Genomic DNA, 21543 nt, shown 5'->3' with positions numbered 1-21543 from the left:
ATGGAAACCCTATTTTCCATTCGTCCAGGGGATGGAATCGGATGAGAGTGGACAGGCGGTCCGCTCTCATCCGATTTCCCCATAGAGAGCAGCGGGGCTCTGACACCTCTGTGTGTGGAGAGGGAGCTGTCACCTGCCTGCTCAGCGGAAATCGGCGGATCGATCCCCCGCTGAGCAGAGAACAGTTTGCAGCGGACCATGTGAAAGGAGCCAAAGAGAGTTCTCAAAGCAGAATAGCAGTGATCACACCTGTCATGACCAGGATACACTAGCTGGCGTGCTGATCCATTACTCTCAGATCAAACTCCTCTTGTTGAGTGAAGACCATGCTGTAATCATTGACATTGGAGCTCCTCTGTCACCGTTCATATCCTCACTGGGAAAGGACAGGGTGACCTAAAAGTAGAATATTAACATGTTGACAGGGTGTGTCCTAGGAATTAGTAGGGTAGATTGCTGTTCCTTGGTATCAGGGCAGAACAGGCAAAGGAGGGCATTTTATCAATCAAACTGTAGACACAAATCAGGCCACTCGTCAGCAAATTTTATGCAAGAGATTTGTGTACTGTATTTGCCACCTCTGCACTTGGGCAGCCAATTGAGACTGCATTGCACAAGTCTGCATCAGATCTACCACTGGACAGGAGATGGATTTTCACTCAAAATAGACATTCAATTAGTGAGGCAGGTTTTATTCTGTTGCAATGCTACTTGATAGCAGCTCAGGGAGGGATTTGTGACTGAAACAGCCTAATTGTTCCAAGGCCGGCCATAGACTGATTGGAATTCAGCAGGAAGCAGACAAATTTTGACCCTTCTATGGGCAGGCTGGTTATACTGAAAGGGGTTGTAAAAGTCAGAAGGTTTTTTTTATCTTAATGCATTCTATGCATAAAGATAAAAGACTTCTGTGCGCAGCAGCCCCCCTAATACTGGAGTCCCATCTCTATCCAGCAATGTCCACAAGTGTCTCATCCGTTCGGGTCTCTCTTTCCTGATTGGCTGAGACGCGGCAGCGGCGCCATTGACTCCCGTTGCGGTCAGTCAAACTCAGCCAATCAGGAGAGAGAGGGGATGGGGCCGAACGGCAGCTCCGTGTCTGAATGGACACAGGAAGCTCTGGTTTGGATGCCCCCATAGCAAGCTGCTAGCTGTGGGGGGCACTCAACAGGGAGGGTTCAGGAGTACCTGAAGAGGGATCTGAGAAGAGGAGGATCTGGACTGTCCTGTGCAAAACCACTGCACAGAGCAGCTAAGTGTATAACATGTTTTTTTTTTTTTTTTTAATATTAAAACAAAGACTTTACAATCACTTGAAGTCAATCCATTTATCAATCAACTTCAGTACAACCAGCCTGTCAGGTTCTTTCTGTGCGATTACTGCCGGCGGCCATAACTGCCCGCAGTGATCATTGTATTCTGACAGCTGGTAAACCACCTGCTGTCAGAGTACAATAGCGCAGCGGGAGGGATACCCCATCAACACTTGACTGACTGATATTACATTCTTTGGAATGGTGGAATGTACGACAGTACTGTACTTACTGTATCCATTCTAAATTTTATTCAGACTGATTGAAAGCACCATCACACATGTATAGTCAGTTTAATTAAAATATATGAAACCAGAAATCCTTTAAAGTGGTTGTAAACCTGAAAAAAAAAAACAAAAAAAAGAAAACTGCAAGACAAAGGCATAATGAGCTAGTATGCATCGCATACTAGCTCATTATGTATTACTTACCTTAGAACGAAGCCCCGACACGGACCCCCGGACATCGCTGTGGGCGCTGCCATGATCCCTCAGTGTCTCTTCCGGGTTCGGCGGCTCTGGCGCTGTGATTGGCCGGAGCCGCGACGACGTCACTCCCGCACATGCGCGTGGGAGTGATTTTCCGGCAAGCTCCCGGCATGGAAAACTGAAGGTCCCCCCGGACCTTCAGAGCGCATGCGCCGCTCGCGTGAGTGGCTGCATGCACTGCAAATAAACCGTGCCGGTTTAGGAGATATTAATTGTACCTACAGGTAAGCCTTATTATAGGCTTACCTGTAGGTAAGTGTCAAAAAGCGGGATACTACCGCTTTAAGATTGGATTGTGGCACCATGTAAGTAGTACCGTAGGTATGCAGAAGGTGCTGTTATAACTTGTATAGTGCTGTCAATTTATACAGATATATATATATATATATATATAATATATTACATTCACATCAGTCCCTGCCCTCGAGGAGCTTACAATCTAAGGTCCATAACTCACATTCATGCATACACATACTAGGGCCAATTTAGACAGAGCCAATTACCCTCCCAGCATGTATCTGGATGTTCAAATTGATATCTTTGTAGCTTTTTGTCAATGATAAACGTTTTCCAGCTCTCGGCAGAAATGTGGCTGTCAAACTGTGCAGAAAGCCCAACTCTAGCCAGCTTTTTTTTTTTTTTGTAATCTTGGAGAGATTGTAAAAATAATTGAACCTCCTGTATGTAACCCATTGAGGACATTTGACTTCACTTCCTTTTGGGAATTACCCGGCAATTCCTTACTACTCATTGACCGATCATTCATTTGATGGAAGTGAAATTCCTCAGCATTTAAAACCTTATGAGTACTCCCAACAGAATACAATTAGCATATTAATCATGTTCTGAGCGCATAAATCAGATAGTGATTGCTGAACATGCGTCGTGTTGAGACAGGTGTTTAACTGAAGTTGTGACATTTTCTGGGATCGTGCTTTTAGCTTGGCATTGCAAGTTGCTAATGGGTGATGTTTGGACTGCCTATCAGAGCTTAAAGTCCCACTCCAGCAAAATAGAAGTTTTCTGCCTTCCACCCACCTCCCTCTAACCCATCTGACTAGGCTTTTATTCCTCTTACCTTGCGAAACCAGATACACCCACTTATGTCTTCCTCCAGGTCCCTCGCCACCGCCATTTCCAGGTGCTAAGGATCATGAATCCAGTAGCGCAGCGGAGCATGGGATCACTGTTCTCCTCAACACTCTGCTTACATCAGTTCTTCTGATCCTGAGAGGACCTTGGCTGATTGACATCCAATAGGAAGTGTCCATGTTATGGAGGCACTAGTGTGGGCACCCAAAGAAGGACCCAAGCAAGGAAGTCTTGGGGCTGCGTCGTCGCATGACCCTGGCTTAAAGTAGAACCGATGATCAGTATTTTTTTTTCCCACCTCATTTTCGGATGGAGTTAGGGGGGCTATAGCCCCTGAAAATTTCTTTGTTGCTTGTTGGTGAGAATATATCCCTTTTTAAAAAGTGAAGAAATCCCTGGTTGCTACCAGAGATCGTGCCACCGATGGAAGATTTCCCCTTTTATTCTCTTCTGGGGGCAACCTAGAATTTGGGATTTTCTCTTACTTTCACTTTTGATGACAGGTTTTCTAATCCCGCTCTACTCTAATCCAAAAAAAAATGTTGACTTTATTTTTACTTTAAGGGCTCTTTCACACGGGCGTTCTGCATGTCCGTGTATCATCCTATATGTATACATAATGTATGTCAATGGCATTGTGGATGCCAGCGGATGACCATCCGCTGACATCTGATTTTCGTCCTTTCAGTTCTGTTCCATTTTTTGGAACGGAACACAACCCTATTTTTGTTCCGTTTAAAAAACGGAACGGATGCAAAATCTGATGTCAGCGGTGTCATCCGCTGACATCCGCAATGCCCATAGACATACATTATGTCCGTATATCATCCGTAAACAAAAGTGTCATCCGTGTCCGTGCAAAAAAAAAAAAGCACCGGAGGGGCACAAAAAAACTGAACGGCCGTGTGAAAGAGGCCTAAGGTAAATTGATGATAGTAGTAATATATAATAATAATAAACTAATAGGCCTTTTAGTTGGGATTTTTTTTTTTTCCCTATGCGGGAAAGGGGTTAAAAATTTGTCTTGGAGGGAGGCTTTAAAGGGCATGTAAAGCCAAATCTCCTATGGATCACAGGAAAGCAGGTTGATCTGCACTCCTGTGACCCTTTTCCATAGGAGTGCTGGCGTCACAGAAGTCAGTCCAGGCACCGCATCATCGCGACAATGGAAGTTTGGATCCGCTAGGTGCCTGGATCAACACCCGGCTTAGCCTCTCAGTGAGCTGCTGAAAGCCTGCCCCGGCCGCTCTGCCTCCTCCACGGCCCAGCGCTCCAATGAGCGAGGAGGGGCAGAGCAGAGAGCTGCTGACAGTCACCACCTCTCTGCTCAGGGAGCTGTCAGAACCAAGCGATCGGCGGGGTTCGATCACTCAGTTCTCAGTGCCGGGGGGACAGATGAAGCTTTGAACCAACGCTGCATCCACCCAAAAAAAAAGAATCCTATACATCTCTTTTAAATTGTAGGAAAGTTGATAGAAGTTGCAAGTAGTTTGAAATACCAACTTTTTTTATGAGACGTGAAATGTTTGAAGAATAATAAACAGTCCCAGTTTACTGTCACTAGGATGTACAATTACTTATCAACAGAAAAAAAGATTGCACCGTTTGACATAATTTCCTGCCCCAGAACCAGTTTGGCTGGCAGAACAAAACAGTGAAATCTAAACAGTGCTAATTGTGTATTGTATCATCGTGTGGTTTCCTTCATGTCCTCTTACCATATGTTTTAGTTTTATAAATAGATTGTGGCATGCACTTACTCTCTAATAGCTTGTCCAGGCTATTGAGTAACGTGGACATGCTGTCATTTATTTTTTTGTCTATAAAAATCATTCTTAAAAAAAAAAAAGAAAATTTTTATGAACGAGTTGCTAATGCTCATAAAACTGGTTGAATGTTATGGAAATCTTGCTGATCAGGCACACCTGTGTGATGTCTTTTTATTTTAAAGGTCTTAAAAGCTAAAAAAAGGAAAGATGGAACTGTTCGTTATAAATTAGATTTCAGCTATTATATAGATTGTTTTTTTTTTTAATTTTTTTTTTAATTTTTTTTTTTAGCAGTTGACCAGGTTTTATGTGTGTGTGTGCTTTTTATTTTTATTTAGTATGGGTTAGAAAATAAAACCTGCTTTGCATTGTCACATATTTTACCTTTGTTTTTTCCCCCCATTTCATACAGTTCTATTAACACAGTGAAGTTGGTTCAGTAGTTTGCATCACACAGCGCTGTGCTGAATAAAAGGCTGCATGCAGTGGTGTGAACTGATACGGTTGGAAGCAATGCTTTTTGTCTCTACTTGCATTGGGACCCCCACTCCTGGTGTGATCAAGCCTTGTAAAGTTAGGGCCCTTTCACACATACGGTCCGTTTGTCCGTTTTTTCATCCATCCGTTGACGGATGTAAAACGGACATCAATGCATCTCTATGTAAAAACGGATGATCATCTGTTGACATCAGTTTTCATCCGCTTCTGTTTTTTGGAATGGATGAATGCCCTATTTTTCATCCATCAAAAAAACGTATCGGACGAAAAACGGATGTAAACGGACAAACGGTCCCTATTTTATCTGTTTTTGCATTGGTAGTGGATGTAAAAAAAAAAAACGGATGGAAAACTGATACATTTTGACGTGAGTGAACTGATGAACTGAATGGACCATATGTGTGAAAGGGGCCTAAGAGTTCCAGCTTTCATTTCACTTTAAATAGTTAAAGAGGTTGTAAACCCGTTTAAAATTTTATTTTTTTTTTTTTTTACATCCTGCAAGAGAAACACATAATGAGCTAGTATGCATCGCATACTAGCTCATTATGAAATACTTACCTTAGAAGGAGCCCCCGCCGTGCCGCTCACTCACCTGTATGACGAGCGACATGTTCAGTCGCCCGTCTTCCGGGATCGCGGCATCCGGCCATCTGATTGGCCGGAGCCACGGTGACGTCACTCCCACGCACGCGGGCGGGGGAGCCGACGGTCACGGCACGGGGCTCTGAGGGAACGGCACGATCAGCCGTTCCTTCAGAGCGCATGCGCCAGTGACGTCACTGGCTGCATTAAAGGTAAATATCTCCTAAACGGTGCATGTTTAGGAGATATTTACAGTACCTATAGGTAAGCCTTATCCTAGGCTTACCTATAGGTACAACTTCCCGAGGAGGGTTTACTTCCTCTTTAATTTGAGATCAACTGGCCCAAACAAACGATTTCCATTTGCGTGTGCCTTGTATTATTGTGTAGTAGTCTCAACTATACTGTATGTAGCGCTGTGTTGCACATCAGTACAGGCGACTTCCCAGGGGTGTGTAGATTTCTGTAAAACAAAATTTTACCCAAGGGACTAAATCAGGGTCCCAATCTAGTCTAGTTGTCCCTCCTGACAATCTACTAGTCCTGTTTAAAAAAAAAAAAAAGTAATAATAAAATTGAAGAGTTGATGTTTTTTTTATTAGGCAGAGGTACTTTTACAAATGCCTGAGGCTTTAAATAACGAAAGGGGCTTTATGGCGACCTAAACTTTTTAAGTCGCAATTTCCATCTCGGCCAATCAGAGAAAGCCTTGTATTCACTGACAAAAATACAAGAATACAAGGCTTCTCCTGAATGGCTGGGAAGCAATTTTATGTGAACAGATGGGGCGTCACCCGCGTCACACAAATGCAGCACCACTAAGGCTACATGTACACGTGACGTTTTAAAAAGTCCTTTGAACGCTGGATTTTAACAGCTATGTAAAGGACGTTTAAAACGTCCGTTGTGTCACGTTTGCAGCCGCGTTTAGCAGCATTTAGCGCTCAGATCCGTTTTTAGAGGTCAAAAAATCATTCCCCTTTAAACGGGAAAAACGCAAGCGCTAAACGTGGGTGAACGCGTTTGGTCGCCTTCGGTTGCGTTTGAAACGCTGGTAAACACACGTTCTGAACATCCTGAACGCAAATAATTGCTTTCCAAAAAACGACACTGAACTCAACTGCCTCTAAATGACTGTAAACGACTCATGGACAGATAAGATAACCTAGAGGAGGGTTCAGGGGCTTCTGAAAAAAAACGCCCAACTGCTCCTAAACATCCGTTTACAAGTAGCAGTGTACATGAGGCCTTACTGTATGTAGCTAATGCTAGTACAGTATTTATACAACACACAGCAGCTGCATAGTAATGTCATGGAAATATTTCATTTGTGCCAGCTTAGCCCAAAAAACGATCAAAGTCAAATGAAAGCTGGAATTCTACGTTACCCTTACTATTTATTAATAGAATAGCTTGTCGCAAATAAATGCCTCTTGGCTCTGCTATGGCCAGTACACGTTTTGAACGGGGATGCACAGGGGTGGACTGACAACTCATGGGGCCCCCGGGCAATCAGAGTTCATGGGGCCCCCTGTGTCCACACTCAAGCCACACAAAGCCCCATCTACAAATTGCAGCTCAGCCACATAGAGTGGGCATTTAAATATCTACCACAGCATAGCCTGCATGGAAGTTCCTGGCTTCTTTCTGTAGTGTGTAGCCTCTCATGGGGCCCCCTACTGACCCTGGGCCCTCGGGCAGTGCCCTAATCCCCGAATGGTCAGTCTGCCCCTGGGGATGCATGATGGTGCCACTTTCCCTTTTAGATTTTTCTCTGTAATTGTTATTACATTGATCTTCACTGGAGTGATCTTTCTATATTTAGGAAAAAAATATGGATTCCTGCCCAACAATAGGGATGCCTAACAGTTGCGGTGGGTGGCGAGCTGGAGAATTGACGTTTGTCAGGCATTGTTCTCATACTCTTGATTTTCAGATTGCAATGCAAACCATTTGTATGTTCATAACGACTCTTATTGTGCCGCACTCATGTGTACTTAACCCCTTTTCATGGCTTTAAACAGATTTAGTTTTATAGACTTGCTACAACACAAATTAGCTTTGTTCTGTGCTATCACTGAGTGACTGAGACTAAAAAAAAAAAAAGAATTCCTGCAAATCTGAAAAATCTCAGCAATGAATTGTTTTGTATGCTTTCATAATTGAGATTGAGCTGTATGTACTTCATATATTGCTTGACTGCCATGGAATACAAGAGGATAATACCATGTTTATTTTCAGATGGAAAGCTGTAGAGTCTTCTATTCTAAAGTGCACAGTATTGTCGTATTAATGCCATATTTACTATTCAAGGCCATCTGGGTAAGGTGTAATGTAAACAGGGAGTGGCATGTGACATAAATTAGGAAACCTGTCTTCCATAATACATTTTACCGTCAAAGAAAGTGTGTCATACGAGAGACTGACATTTGGGAAATATCTTATAAGGAAGTCTAATAGGACCATTTATTCCTGACATTTAAAACAAGGGTATAATGCTAGCGCTCAGTGTCCACACATATGGCCTTAAAAGCAAAAAAAGTCTAGAATAATGTCCATGAAACAGGCTGAGGTGGTCAGACACTAGGGCAAAAGCTCTCCTCTTAAGAGTGAAGACGACTGTGGATAAGACACAAAGCAAACATAGAAGAGCGCCTCTAAGTGTAGCCATTTATTATACATAAAAAAGGCACTCAGCCAAGTAAAAACTCACATAATGTCAAAGGTAAAAAGGCTCGTAAATTGAAGTGACAATCCAGCAGCGAGAGGGTATGGGCTTCCAAGACCGTATTGTGCAGCCGTCTGAGCCGGAAACCCTTCAGCGAGGATGGTGTAATTAAGGGGAGCAGGCTTGGTGGAGAGCAGCGTGTACCGGTATCCAGGCATTACCCCTGTACAACCCCTTGAAGCAGAAGGCCGCACATTTGCATTACGTCAGCGTGAAGGGGTTAAAGTGATCAAAATCTTTAATTTTTTTTTTTGCTTTAATTTATTTTATTTATTTTTTTATTTATTTAAATAACAAACATGGTATACTTACCTGTTCTGTGCAGTGGGTTTGCACAGAGTGGCCCGGATCCTCCTCTCACACTAGCGCTCCTGGCTCCTCCCTCCTGTCGGGGGCCCCCACAGCAAGCAGCTTGCTATGGGGGCACTAGATCCACTGCTCTGTGTCTATTCACACATGGAGTTGCATTTTGGCCTCGCCCCTCCGTCTCCTGATTGGCTCACTGGCTGTGATTGACAACATAGAATGCATGAAAGTAAAAAAAAAAAACCCTGTGCCTTTACAACCACTTTAAAGGGGGGAGGGGGGTGCACACAGAAGGTTATTTTTACCTTGATGCTTGGAATGCATTGAGGTTAAAAAAAAGTGTTCCTGGAATTTACTTTACAAATGCTGAAACCTATGGCTTTCTTTGACTAAGTTGTGCTGTGCAGTGCGTGTTTTTTTTTTTTTTTTTTTTTTTTTTTGAGCCATTAACAGTTTTGGATCTCAGATCTGTCATTAGATGTTTTGTGTATGGTCCTAAATTTAGAGAGCAGGGAGTGGTTATCAAAGCTTTTCTGGAAACCTGTCATTAATGTTGGTTTGTTTTTTCTCTTTTCAGGAGCTGGCGAGTCAGGAAAAAGCACAATTGTCAAACAAATGAAGTAAGTCTCTTTTTGCGTTTCTCCTAAAGTTTATTATATTGGGGTTTGTCTAAACCATGTAGCATCTCTACTTTTTTACTTTCTGACTTCCTGTTTTGATTTCAGGTTCTAAGCCCCATGTATGCATTTACTATTCTTTATAGGAAATGAATGCATTCCTGCAGTGTGGTCATGTCCCTCCCCTGTTCTTGGGGTTATCTGCTGTATCTCTGCCCACGTATTCTTATCCTTCAGGGCTCGACAATTCACAGGCGCCAGATCGCAATGGCAACAAGAAGTTTCACCCTGGCGCCTGGACTGCCGCCCGAATGTTCCCCACAGTCCGCTTGCAGCCCCCCTTCTGCTTTGTATCTGGGGCTCTGCTTGCCTATCTGGGGGCCCTGGATCCGCCAGGTAGAGGGGAAGCCTGAAATTATTTTTTTTTTATACGCGCGCAAAAAAACGGCTCTCACTGTGAAAGGGTTGAAGGATAAGTTCACCTTTGGGAACATGTTCCAACCGTAAGATTTGTTCGCTAAAAAAAAAACTAGTTCCTAACATTTTTTAGCTGGCACCTAGATTCAAAGCAAATTTGTCAAGCGCTGACTTACCGAATTGGCAGCTCCACAATTGGATGATTACTACCACTACCACCATTTGTCTTGGTGATGACAATGGTGGTGCATGGTAGTCAGGGCCGGTGCTTCCACTAGGCAAACTAGGCAGCCGCCTAGGGCGCATTGCCACCTAGGGGCGCAGCCAGGAGTTGGCACTCACTCTCCATTATGAATGATTATTGTGAGCTGAGGGGAGAGGTGGCGGTAGGGGCGAAAGAAGGGACAGAGAAAGATGCCAGGTGTCTTGGGCAGTGACGGAACTATCAGGCCCTGGCTTTCCACCACTGTTGGAGGGGCCCCAAGAGGCAGGAATGGAGCCCACCAGAGTGCTGCCTGCATGATGATCCTCTTCAGCTGAAGCTGAACGGCCTTAACCCCAGGCAGGAAGTGACTCTCTGCACTGAGCTGGTAGGCAGCCGTTCATTTCCCTGGGTAGGTATTAAGCAGGGAGCGGAGGAGAGCTGAACCTGAGCCGGAGCTCGGCACTGGAGGGCGGAACCTTTACTGGGGCAGAAGCGGCGAGGCATCGGAATAGTCTGAGGTGATTAAGGACATGCGGAGCTCTCTGACTGCTGCTTTTCCCTCCACCAGGAGCCGGTTGGAGCTGTGGTGAGCACTGTGGTCCAGGAGAGAAACGTCCTGGGAGAAGGAATCAGCAGAATCACTGTGAAGTAGGGCAGAGTGGGGGCCACTCTCTTCATACCGCCCAGTTAGTGTCCCCAGAACAGGGGATTGGGTCCCTGGGTGTTACATGGAGCAACCCTAGTATGAAAGGGAATCGGGGTCACCAGGTTACCAGGTGTGACATGGAGGATAGGGGTCACCGGGTGTAACAGGAGTTCGAGGTCACCAGGTGTGCCATGAGGAATTGGGGTCCCTGGGTGTGCCATGGGGGATTGGGGTACCCAAGTGTGACACGGAGGAACATCAGGGTCCCCAACTGTGACATGGAAAACATCAGGGTCTGACATAGTGGAACATTGGGGTCACTGAGTATGACAGCATGACATGGAGGAACACGGGGGTCCCTGGGTGTGACATGGAGGAACATCAGGGTCAGTGGGTATGACAGCATGACATGGAGGAATATTGGGGTCCCTGGGTGTGACAAGGAGGGACATTAGGGTCTCCGGGTGTGACATGGAGGAATATGGGGGGGTCACTGGGCATAAAAGCATAACATGGAGGAACCATCAGATCAGGGTCACTGGGTATGACATAGAGGAGTTTTTAACCCCTTTCCTTTTTTTGGGGGGGGCGCAAGTAGCTGGTCTTGCCTAGGGCGTAAAATAGTCTTATCACCGGCCCTGATGGTAGTTAAAGGGTTAAACAGGTCTCACGTCTACAACTCCTCTAATGACTATTCTTTACACCATCTGTTCTGCTTGCTTTATTGAAACAGTGGTATTAATTTGTAATTAAAGTGACATTAATGTAAAAAAAAAAAGTAACAAACATGTCATACTTGCCTGCCCTGTGCAGTGTTTTGGCACAGAGCAGCCCAGATCTTCCTCTTCTCCGCTCCCCTGCGGTTGCTTCTGGCCCCTCCTTTCTTTCAAGTGCCCCCAGTGCAATCAGCTTGCAATGGAGGCCCCCGAGCAGGCTTGTTCCCAAGCCACAGCTCTACTTGTCTATTCACTCTCAGAGCCGTGGCTCAGTTCCACCCCCTCTCACCTAATTGGCTCATTGGCTGCGATTGACAGCAGCGGGAACCATTGTCTTAGCCTATGAGGTGGGAGAGTCCCTGTAAAGACGAGGTTCTCGTGCATATCGTTGGAGGAAGATTGGGCTCAGGTAAGTAATAGGAAGGACTGGGGAGGGCTGCTACAGAGGTTTTTATTTATTTTTTTTACCTCCATAGAATGCATGAAGGTAAAAAACCTTTAGCATTTACAAACACTTTAACCACTTCAGCCCCAGAAGGATTTGCCCCCTTAATGACCAGGCCATTTTTTGCGATACGGCACTGCGTTACTTTAACGGAAAATTGCGCGATCGTGCGACGCTGTACCCAAATAAAATTGGTGTCCTTTTTTTCCTACAAATAGAACTTTCTTTTGGCGGTATTTGATCACCTCTGCGGTTTTTAGATTTTGCGCTATAAACAAAAAAAGAGGGACAATTTTGAAAAAAACGCCATATTTTTTACTTTGCTATCAAACATTCCCAATAAATAATTTTAAAAAATTTAAGTTAGGCCAATTTGTATTCTGCTAAATATTGTTGGTAATAAAAAATCCCAAAAAGCGTATTTTAATTGGTTTGCGCAAAAGTTATAGCGTTTACAAACTACGGGTTAGATTTTTGGACTTTTCATTTATTTATTTTTATTAGTGATGGTGGCGATCTGCGATTTTTAGCGGGACTGCGACATAATTGACTCCTAACTGACATTTTTTACACTTTTTGGGGACCAGTGACACTAATGCAGTAATCAGTGCTAAATAATATGCACTGTTACTGTATAAAGGACACTGGCAGGGAAGGGGTTAATACTGGGGGCGATCAAAGGGGTTAAATGTATGCCTATTTGCTTACTCACTGTGTGTGTGGGGGGGGTCTATGACAGGCACAGACAGATCGCTGCTGATCTGTCCCTGCCTGTCTGAGAGAAGATCCGCCTGCTTTGTTTACATGAGCAGGCGGGTCTTCTCTCCATTTCCCGGACGATCGTGGGAGGAAGGCGGTAATTGCCACCTTTCCTCCCACCTCCTGTGTAAACACAACGGGAGCGCGGCTCCGGCGCTGCACGCGTGCCGCCGAAACCACATGCACTCCAGTCACGTAGTACTACTGGACGCAGCCGAGCCGCCCTACCGCAGTAAAAAGCTGGTGGGCGGTCGGCAAGTGGTTAAGAAACAGTATTAATACGGTCATAGCTCAGTAGCTTTTTTGACAGTTAAAAATATTGTAGATACAGCATCTGTGTTAATGCAGAGTTGCAGCTGTTTCTGTGTTTATTAAAAGTCAGCAGCTACAAAAAGTGTAGCTGCTGACTTAATAAATTCACGTTCACCTGTCCTACAGTCCAGCGATGCGGCCACCCAAAGCCTCGCTCCTCTCCCTCTCCTCTCGAATGCGCCGGCATCACTATTGTGGGCACCCAGGTTTGACATCTAGCGGCTTCCCAGCCGAGTGTGCAGAGCGCATGCGTGAGTTGCGCTATGTGTTCTTAATGGTCGTGCAATCTTCCGGGACCTCTGACGTTTGCCAGATGGTTGCAGGAAGGGAGGGGGAGAGGAGAACTCCCGCTCGGGGAGCCGCCGTGCTCCGAGCGGAAGTGGAAGCTTGGGTACCCCCCCCCCAAAACAATGGCATGCCAAATGTGGCATCAGGGGGTCAGGAGTACTTAAAGCAAAAGTTCCACTTTTGGGTGGAACTCCGCTTTAAGTGGTAAGCTATTAGTTGTAGGCACATTTTGTTTAATGTACTCTTTCAGAAAATGATGATGAAGTCATTTAAAGGTAATCACTTTTTAAAGATATCCTTTTAGCTATTAGTTTGGCATGCTTTTAACAACTGAGAGTATATCTTTGGTAAAGTCCTCTAAATTTCACTGCTTATGCCGCCCAATACTGTAAGAATACTTTCAGATGATCATTTCAATCCGATTTTTTAGCCAGTCAGATATCTGTTTTTCAGGCAGATCTGAATGGAAGCTCATTGTTAGTCTATAGGCAGGCGAATGTAAGCAGACATTTGCAACGTGGCGTATCAGATGTAAATGGATGCACGCCTGTTTATATCCAGTTGCCCATAGACATGCCATGGGTCCTTACATGAATGTCACAAATCTGTTGCAGTCTGCTCTTGTTCTGTAGGGGGATGTGTTCATAAATCTCCTTTCGATCAGAATGGACATAAACTGGTTGAAGGGGGCTTTAAAGTGCATCTATAGTCACAATTTGAAATTTAATATATGATTTTAAATGTTATTTCTAGTCTACATCTCATAATCTGAACAATCTTGAAATTTGTAAATGTACTTTACAAAGATCCTTACATATATACGTCCTTGAATTCTGTGCCCTGTGAGTAGTCACTGCTGTCACACATTTCATAGAGCCTGCCTTCTGAACTACAGAGGCGCTGACGGAGTTTCAGAAGGTGCAGTCAGTACAGGAATCGCTTGCAGACAGCAAGGTACCATGGGATATGTAGTCCTTAGAAATTGAATGCGAACGCAAGACAAAAAGCTGCAAAGCATACCAGGAATACAGTAAGTTGTGGAAAGAGATGTCCAGCATACAGGCAGAACTCACAACATGAAAGGAAATGTTTCAAGTAAGCTTATATTGGATTGTCAAATATAGCTATTGTTTGTATTGCTATTACAATACTGGTATAAAATGAAAGTGTACGCAATGAACATAGAACTCCCTTAAGAGATATTGTTTTGGGATGCTCTTTAATTGTTGTTTAAAGGTTTTTTTATTCTGTTTCAGAATTATTCATGAAGCTGGCTACTCAGAAGAGGAATGTAAACAGTATAAAGCTGTGGTATACAGTAACACCATACAGTCCATTATTGCCATTATTAGAGCTATGGGCAGATTGAAGATAGATTTTGGCGATCCAGCCCGAGCTGTAAGTACTGCAAATTTGGTGATGTTGCAATAAAAGGCTAAGGCCTACCAAAGCTGATATTTCAGTTTTGTATTGGCAACAAAAAGTTGAGTTCGTTATCTGTTGGAGACTTCATTGCTATAAGTGTCACTTTTTTGGGGAAGTCTTTTATTGTATATTACAGGGGGTTGAAATGCTTCATTTGGCTTTGTAACACTCCTTGCTGTTGATAGTTTGTGGCGTTTCAAAAATATGAAAAAAAACTTGCAAGTTTTAGCTTTTTTATTTTTGTAAATTCTCTTTATTAAATATTTGAGTGTATAGCACAAAACAAAGCCTATTGGGCATACCAAAAAAATGGGGGGGGGGGGGGGGGAGAAATGTCAATGATGAAATGACAATACTTCCAAGAGGAAAATATCAGCCGCCCTGAATTAATCCGGTGTATCATTAGATGCGACCGTGTCAGTAGAGGGTATCCCAGATGGTTGGGAGTTTTTTTGGGCTAACCCCTTGCTTCATAAGTAAACTTCTATAATGGGATGACCTTAGGTGTGTTATTTCTCGCCTCTACTATTGCAACTCTCTTCTCATAGGCCTACCACTTCATAGGCTATCCCCTCTTCAGTCTATCATGAACGCTGCTGCCAGGCTTATCCACCTTACCAACCGCTCAGCGTCTGCCTCCCCTCTGCCAATCCATACACTGGATCCCGATTGCCCAGCGAATTAAATTCAAAATACTAACCACAACATACAAAGCCATTCACAACTCTGCCCCGAGCTACATCCCCAATCTTGTCTCCAAATATCTCCCAAATCGTCCTCTCCAATCCTCTAAAGACCTCCTACTCTCAAGCTCCCTTGTCTCCTCCTCTCATGCTCGTCTCCAGGATTTCTCCGGGGCCTCTCCCATCCTCTGGAACGCTCTACCTCAACCTGTACCGTTATCTCCTACTCTAGCTGCTTTCAGGCGATCCCTGAAAACTCATCTCTTCAGGGAAGCCTATCACACCGCCAACTAATCTGTCATCAGTTCATTCCCTACTCTTACCTCTTGTAACACCTGCCCCACCCCATTAGATTGTAAGCTCTTCTGAGCAGGACCCTCTAAATCCTCTTGTATTTTATTGTATATGTACTGTCTCCCTCTAATATTTGAAAGCGCTGCGTAAATGGCTGGCGCTATAGAAATCCTTAATAATAATAATAGGTGTGTAGCGTGTTTCAGCTTTTCACAAAGAAAAAAATTTGGTTTTGATTTGGAAAGTCTTTGTATAAAGAGTATTTAAGTAAGTAGACCCTATTACCAACTTTAAAGCCACTATAATGACAGTTCGCCAACGGCTGCAGCTTTTCGCTGCTGTTCACAGAGCAAGTGATTACCTGCTGTGATCACTGCTGGATGCACAGCAGTGTGTTAAGCAGCGATCACTGCAAGTAATCTCTGACTGTGCAGAGAGCCGCGAATAGCTGCAGGCCACCAGCAACCTGTCATTATAGTGAACAAGGTCAGTGCACACACATAGCCGCTCAGAGCCTCCTGATTCCCTCCACTACAATTCCCACCAGCTTAAATCTCTAGTGTGAATGTAGCCTTATGTAGCAGCCTGGGTGGGAGCAAACGGAAATGCAATAAATCATGGATAGGCAACCTTGGAACTCCAGCTGTGGTAAAAATACAAATCATGTCATGCCTATCAGTCGTTAGGGGACTTGTAGTTCCACAAGACCTGGCATGCCAAGGTTGGCAACTCTGTTGGGGTTGCTGACCTCACATCCAAGATGACCCTGTCCAGCAACAGTCTAATGGCTTTTGAGTATCTGCACAAGTGAGGGGTTTACAGCTCAATGACCTAAAATACATTCAACGCACACACAATCTTATGTAAAGATTTTATTTTTGTTTTGACGGTGACAGGGTCTCTTTAAAAGACAAATTGCCACTCATTTTAAAGAATGGAAGGAAAAGGGGCATTTTATATGCTCCCTTTTCCTCATGGGAGAAGTGGCAGGAGAAGAGAGTATATAGAATTCTAGTCAGAAAATTAGGTGGGCTTTTCCTTAGGTTTTTCCTCAGGGAAAAGAAGCTGGAACTTGCCTGGAGACAGCCTGAAGGAGGTGGGATTATGTGTGCTGGCAGGTGATAGGTTCACCTGTGGTGGACACGTGACCTTTGGTATAAAATTCTAGAAGGGTCTGAGGGCTCTATATAAGGAGAGTAGGGCCTCAGAACATCAAGCTGTGTGTTCCCTATCCCCCCCTCCCCTTATGTCGTGGCTGTTATGTGGTAAGTCACCTTTGTAACTATGCAAAGGGGGACCAGTGGTATTTGAAGTAGAGTGGGAGTTGTTTTTAAGGCTACATTCACACCTGAGTGTAGCGCTTTACAGCGATTTTTACCGCGATATACAGGCGTTTTTACAGGCTTTTTTTGTGCAGGCGTTTTTAGATTGAATAGAGACCAATGGAAAACGCCTGTAATCTGCCCAAAAAGAAGCTCATGTACTTTTTTGAGCGTTGGGCGTTTTGCTCACAGCGTCAAAACGCTCAGATGTGAACAGGGGCCATTGAAATGAATAGGATTTGTCTTGTTGGGCATTTTGAGAGCTGATCCTAGAGCAGAAAAACTCCCCAAAAACGCCCCAAAACGCCTACATGTGAACGGAGCCTAAAAGAAGATTTATTTATTTATTGATGCAGCCTGAGCTGTAATGGCTAGGCTGTCTGAAATGTTTTAGCCCCGGTTCACACTACTGCATGTGCGGGGTTCGCATGTCATGTCGGAGCGCACTGCTCCGACATGACATGCGATCAGCTGTGCGGTGCGAGTTTAGCCATACAGTTTGTATGGCTAAATTCGCATCGCACCCGCAGCAAACACGCACGGGAGGCATTTTTGCTGCCGCATCAGGATCGGATCGCACAGCGGTTCACACTTGTGCGATCCGATCCTGTGCGAACTGCACGATCGCACTGCAATATGCGATCAAACTGGGGGTGTCGTTAAGATTACATTGACACCCCCAGCAGATCGCATATGGCAGTGTGAACTGCCGGGGGTGCGTGTGCGATGCGGGAACAGGCTGCGAATTCGCAGCCTTCCCGCATCGCATCAGTGTGAACCGAGCCTTAATAAATTACTGATTTTATTATTTATTTATATTTAAACCAATAATAAACGGCCGCAGCCAATTTAATCCAAGTTATTGGGTCATTGTCTTTATTATATGTTATTATCTATGGTTTAAAGGAAGATCCTGCCTACTATCCCATGCTTTGTGCATATTTGCAGCCCGTCTGTGTATACTTCTTGAAACTCTGCAGTAGTTTCTGCCATTTGGTACTGTACTCAGCTGTCGCTAAATGTAAGAAATGCTTGAATAGTTAGTTGACAGCACAATCCTCGGAGTATCCTGTATGCTGTACAGATGTTCAGGCTCTGGCTTGTAGCTCAGCTGCGACACACCCATATTCTTCACTGTCTTAATCTGCGGAGTGAGAAAAACAAGCCTGGACTAAAACATGGCTGTGCCAGCATGGCTCTTCAGACTATATTACTCTAATGCTATGCCAAAATCATTTAAAGGACCTACCCGAGTGAGATAGTTACCTCCGGTGTCTGTGTTCAGCCAGCCACTTTAATTTCCTCTGTACCAGCAGGCTAAAACCCAGTCTGTGTCAGTGCTAATCACATTGATTATGCATTTTCATTTTAGTAATTCCTCATCCTGTTTATCTGAAGCTGTCAAGTCTATTTATTGTGTACATTTTCTTCCTACGGTTAATTTTGTTCGCAATTGCAAGTTATGGTATAATCTGCATTACTGTACTTCACAGGCTGTGCATTTCCTGCCATGTGTGTCTTTGGGTCACGGGGACAATCTGGCTTATTTCAGGCCTTCACAGTCCTCCTATCTATCAGCCAAAACATAGTAAATCTGCTGGTGAACATTAGATTTACCAGTTCCTAGCCGTGTTTTCATGAATCTGAAATTGAAATATTTGGCACTGAAAATAATTTGGCTGTATGTTCGTGCATATGAACAGCTTCAATGGAACTTGACCAAGCTATGTTATATTGTCCCTGGAGTATTGAGCTTGAGGTCTAAAGCTTGTCTTTTGATTTTATTGATTTATACAAGCTTGTGAAAATTCACATTTTGGAAACCTATCTACCTAGTTAAAAAAAAAAAAATGGGAGCAAGGAACCAAGTCTAGTCTTTTGCCAAACCAATTAAATTGATGGGTCCAACCTGTGGCCCAACACAAACTCATAAACCTAAAAATATTGAATTTTTGTTTTGGAATCTTTTGTAAAATTGCTTTTACACTTTGACAGTGTCTGTTTACTGGACTTTAATAGGTTTTATATTCCCAAAGAAAAATCTCACACTCTTCACAATCTAACCTTCTTCATGTCGTCAGTTTTTCGGGAGAACCTATAGTTGTGAGCAACTATTTTAAAAAATAAAGCACACAAAGGGCAAAAATATCTGATGAGCACCTTGAATTGCTGCTACATCCATCCAACCAGATATTGATGTGTTAGCGTATCAAAAACCGTGTCAAATGTGGCACTAGTTTTGTTTCCTGCTTTTACTTTTATAATAATAATAAAAAAAAATTACAAAAATGTTTTTATTACTCTGATAGGTACGTTATCTATATCAGTGATCTGCCTGACTTTTTCTGCTTATCAGGTATCCTTATTGTTAGTATATTCTATGTGTGGCCCAAGACCAGGGGCTGACTGGCAACCTTCGGCCCAGGGGGCAAGTACAAACCAGAGGCCCATGGTGCAGCGACTCTGCCCCCCTCCCACTCTCCCTCTTCCTGGCTGCCTCCTGACCCCCATTCCATGCTGAAGCTCCGCTCCAGGTACTCTCTACTCACCAGCCGAATCTGGGTTCCCGACCTGGTCAGCGGAGGCTGGTTGAGGGGAGCTGGGAAAGCTCAGTCAGGGAAGGAGAGTCTCCAGTGGGCCATGGAACCAGCCTCTGCTCAGACAGTTTACACCATCCATGCTGGGGGGAGGCCTGGGCTCTGTCCCTGTCTTCATCCCACACTCAGTAGGTCAGCAGGGGAGCTTTTTACTTCCCTTCACCAGGCATGTCTGTTGCAGAAGTGGTGCAGCCTTTTTATGAGGCAACAGAGTAGCTGGGGGGCAATTGCCCCCCTGCCCCCTGGCCCAGTCCTCCCCTGCCCAAGACAGTACCTCTTCATCCAATGTGGCTCAAGAAGGTTAAAAGTTTGGACACCCCTGCTCTGAAGCCGAAACATTTTAGTTGTATTTAGGGAACTGTTAAAACCCTTGACATATTTAACTGTGTCCCGTTGGGTCAATTAGCCTTCACTTTCTGTCCCAGAGATGCACCAGTGACTATCTCTTCAAATGAAGGTTCACCCGGGCAAATAGAGAGGAGACATTTCCACACCAAGGGCACCACAATAAAAACCTAATGGAGTTTGTAACCGTTCCCGAATATATCTATAATGTGTGTTTTAGGCTAGACTTCTACCTTAAAATAATTTGTGTGATTTTTAGATTTTAAGTGCTATCCAGTGATTCTGCCCTTTCTCATAATGAAAGTCTGAATTAACGGACTCTCTAACCGCTTGCCAACCAGCAGCGTACCTGTACACCGCTTGACTTTAAATGATCATCCTGATATTTTTTTTTTTTTTTTTTTTTAGCCAGTGGTTGGCTTTCCTGTAAAAGCAATCCTGGCAGCTAAATAGCCACTGGTTTGCTTTTACATGTGGCAGGAGGGGGAACGTTCTTTTGAAAAAACGCTGTGCAAATACGGCATGATAAAAAAAAAATTGCACCCAACATTTTATTCTAAAGTGCCACTTCTTTAAAAAATATATCATTTTTGGTGGTTCTAAGTAATTTTCTTCAAGTAATTTTCTATAAAAAAAAATGCTGATTTTTACCATGTAAACAAAAAGTGTCAGAAAAACCCGGTCTTCAAGTTTTAAAGAGGAAGTAAACTCTGCCCATCAAAAGCTTCTTCTTAATAAATATAGTACAGTAAGGCTTTAGAAACTTTTCTGCATTAATGTTATACCCCTTCATATGTCTCTTACTTGTTTTTTAGTGTTTTGTAAAATCTTCCTGTTTGTGAGAAGGCAGCGCCATGACAGCAAATGTCTTCTGACTCTACTTCCGCCCTTTCTTCTTGTCCTGGCTGTAATCTCGCACATGCTCACTTATTCAAGCCTCGTTTTAGTGGTAGTTACTATGGCAACCGTGTCGGCTCTCAGCTCCTATTTGCTGTACTGTGCAGCTGACATTTACACCCCCTGTGACGTTGCGAGTCACATGGGGTGTTTCAGGAACTAGTGAAAGGGAAATATCGCAGTATCTCAGTCCAGTGCCGTAGATGGGGAAATGTCAGAGCCACGGCATGTAATGAAAGGACTGACGACATGATGAGCGTGCCGTAAACAGAGGAATATCTGCGCATGCGCCGGTGACGTCAAGAAAAGAAAAAAGGCAGATTACAAGAGAAAGGAGAAGGTTAGAATGATTTTACACAATGTGATTAGTAGAGTGCTTATCAGAGAATTATATGATGGAAAGTCATCATGGAGAGTTTACAACCTCTTTAAAAACAAAGGTGTTTAAATTGTGTTTGCTGCCTCTAGTGGCTAATCTACACATTTTTATATTACAAAAGCATTTAAAATATTAACATCACAGAAAAGTTGAATGTAAATTATTTTTCTATATTCTATATAAAATGTGTGTGCATGTATGTTTACTGAACAAAGACTATACTTTCAGTATGAGGTAGGATAAATTAAATTTCTGCCTATATTACAGCTGTGATATCTGCTCATCGGTTGCTTCCACTTTTTGGAATTGCTCTTAACCACGGTGCATAGTGCATTTAATTTAGAAGGCTTCCTTATCTAGGAAAGCCAAGTCACATTTATTTAATAAATACAATATACTTAAATATTTTTTCTTGGT

At 43.7% G+C, this 21543-nt stretch overlaps 1 protein-coding gene across 1 annotated transcript in view; it reads left to right on the top strand.

The window, feature by feature from the left end:
- LOC309554387 (guanine nucleotide-binding protein G(i) subunit alpha-1) overlaps nucleotides 1-21543 on the top strand; it is a 137746-nt gene that overhangs the window by 58784 nt on the left and 57419 nt on the right. The window contains exons 2-3 of the mRNA XM_082256060.1: nucleotides 9357-9399; nucleotides 14441-14582. Of these exons, the coding sequence (XP_082112186.1) occupies nucleotides 9357-9399; nucleotides 14441-14582 (185 nt within the window). The remainder of the gene's footprint in view (nucleotides 1-9356; nucleotides 9400-14440; nucleotides 14583-21543) is intronic.

The sequence above is a fragment of the Pelophylax lessonae genome (genome assembly GCF_965119305.1).
Source record: "Pelophylax lessonae genome assembly, chromosome: 4".
In the NCBI taxonomy this organism is placed as follows: domain Eukaryota; kingdom Metazoa; phylum Chordata; class Amphibia; order Anura; family Ranidae; genus Pelophylax; species Pelophylax lessonae.
This window is presented reverse-complemented; position numbering and strand designations above follow the sequence as displayed.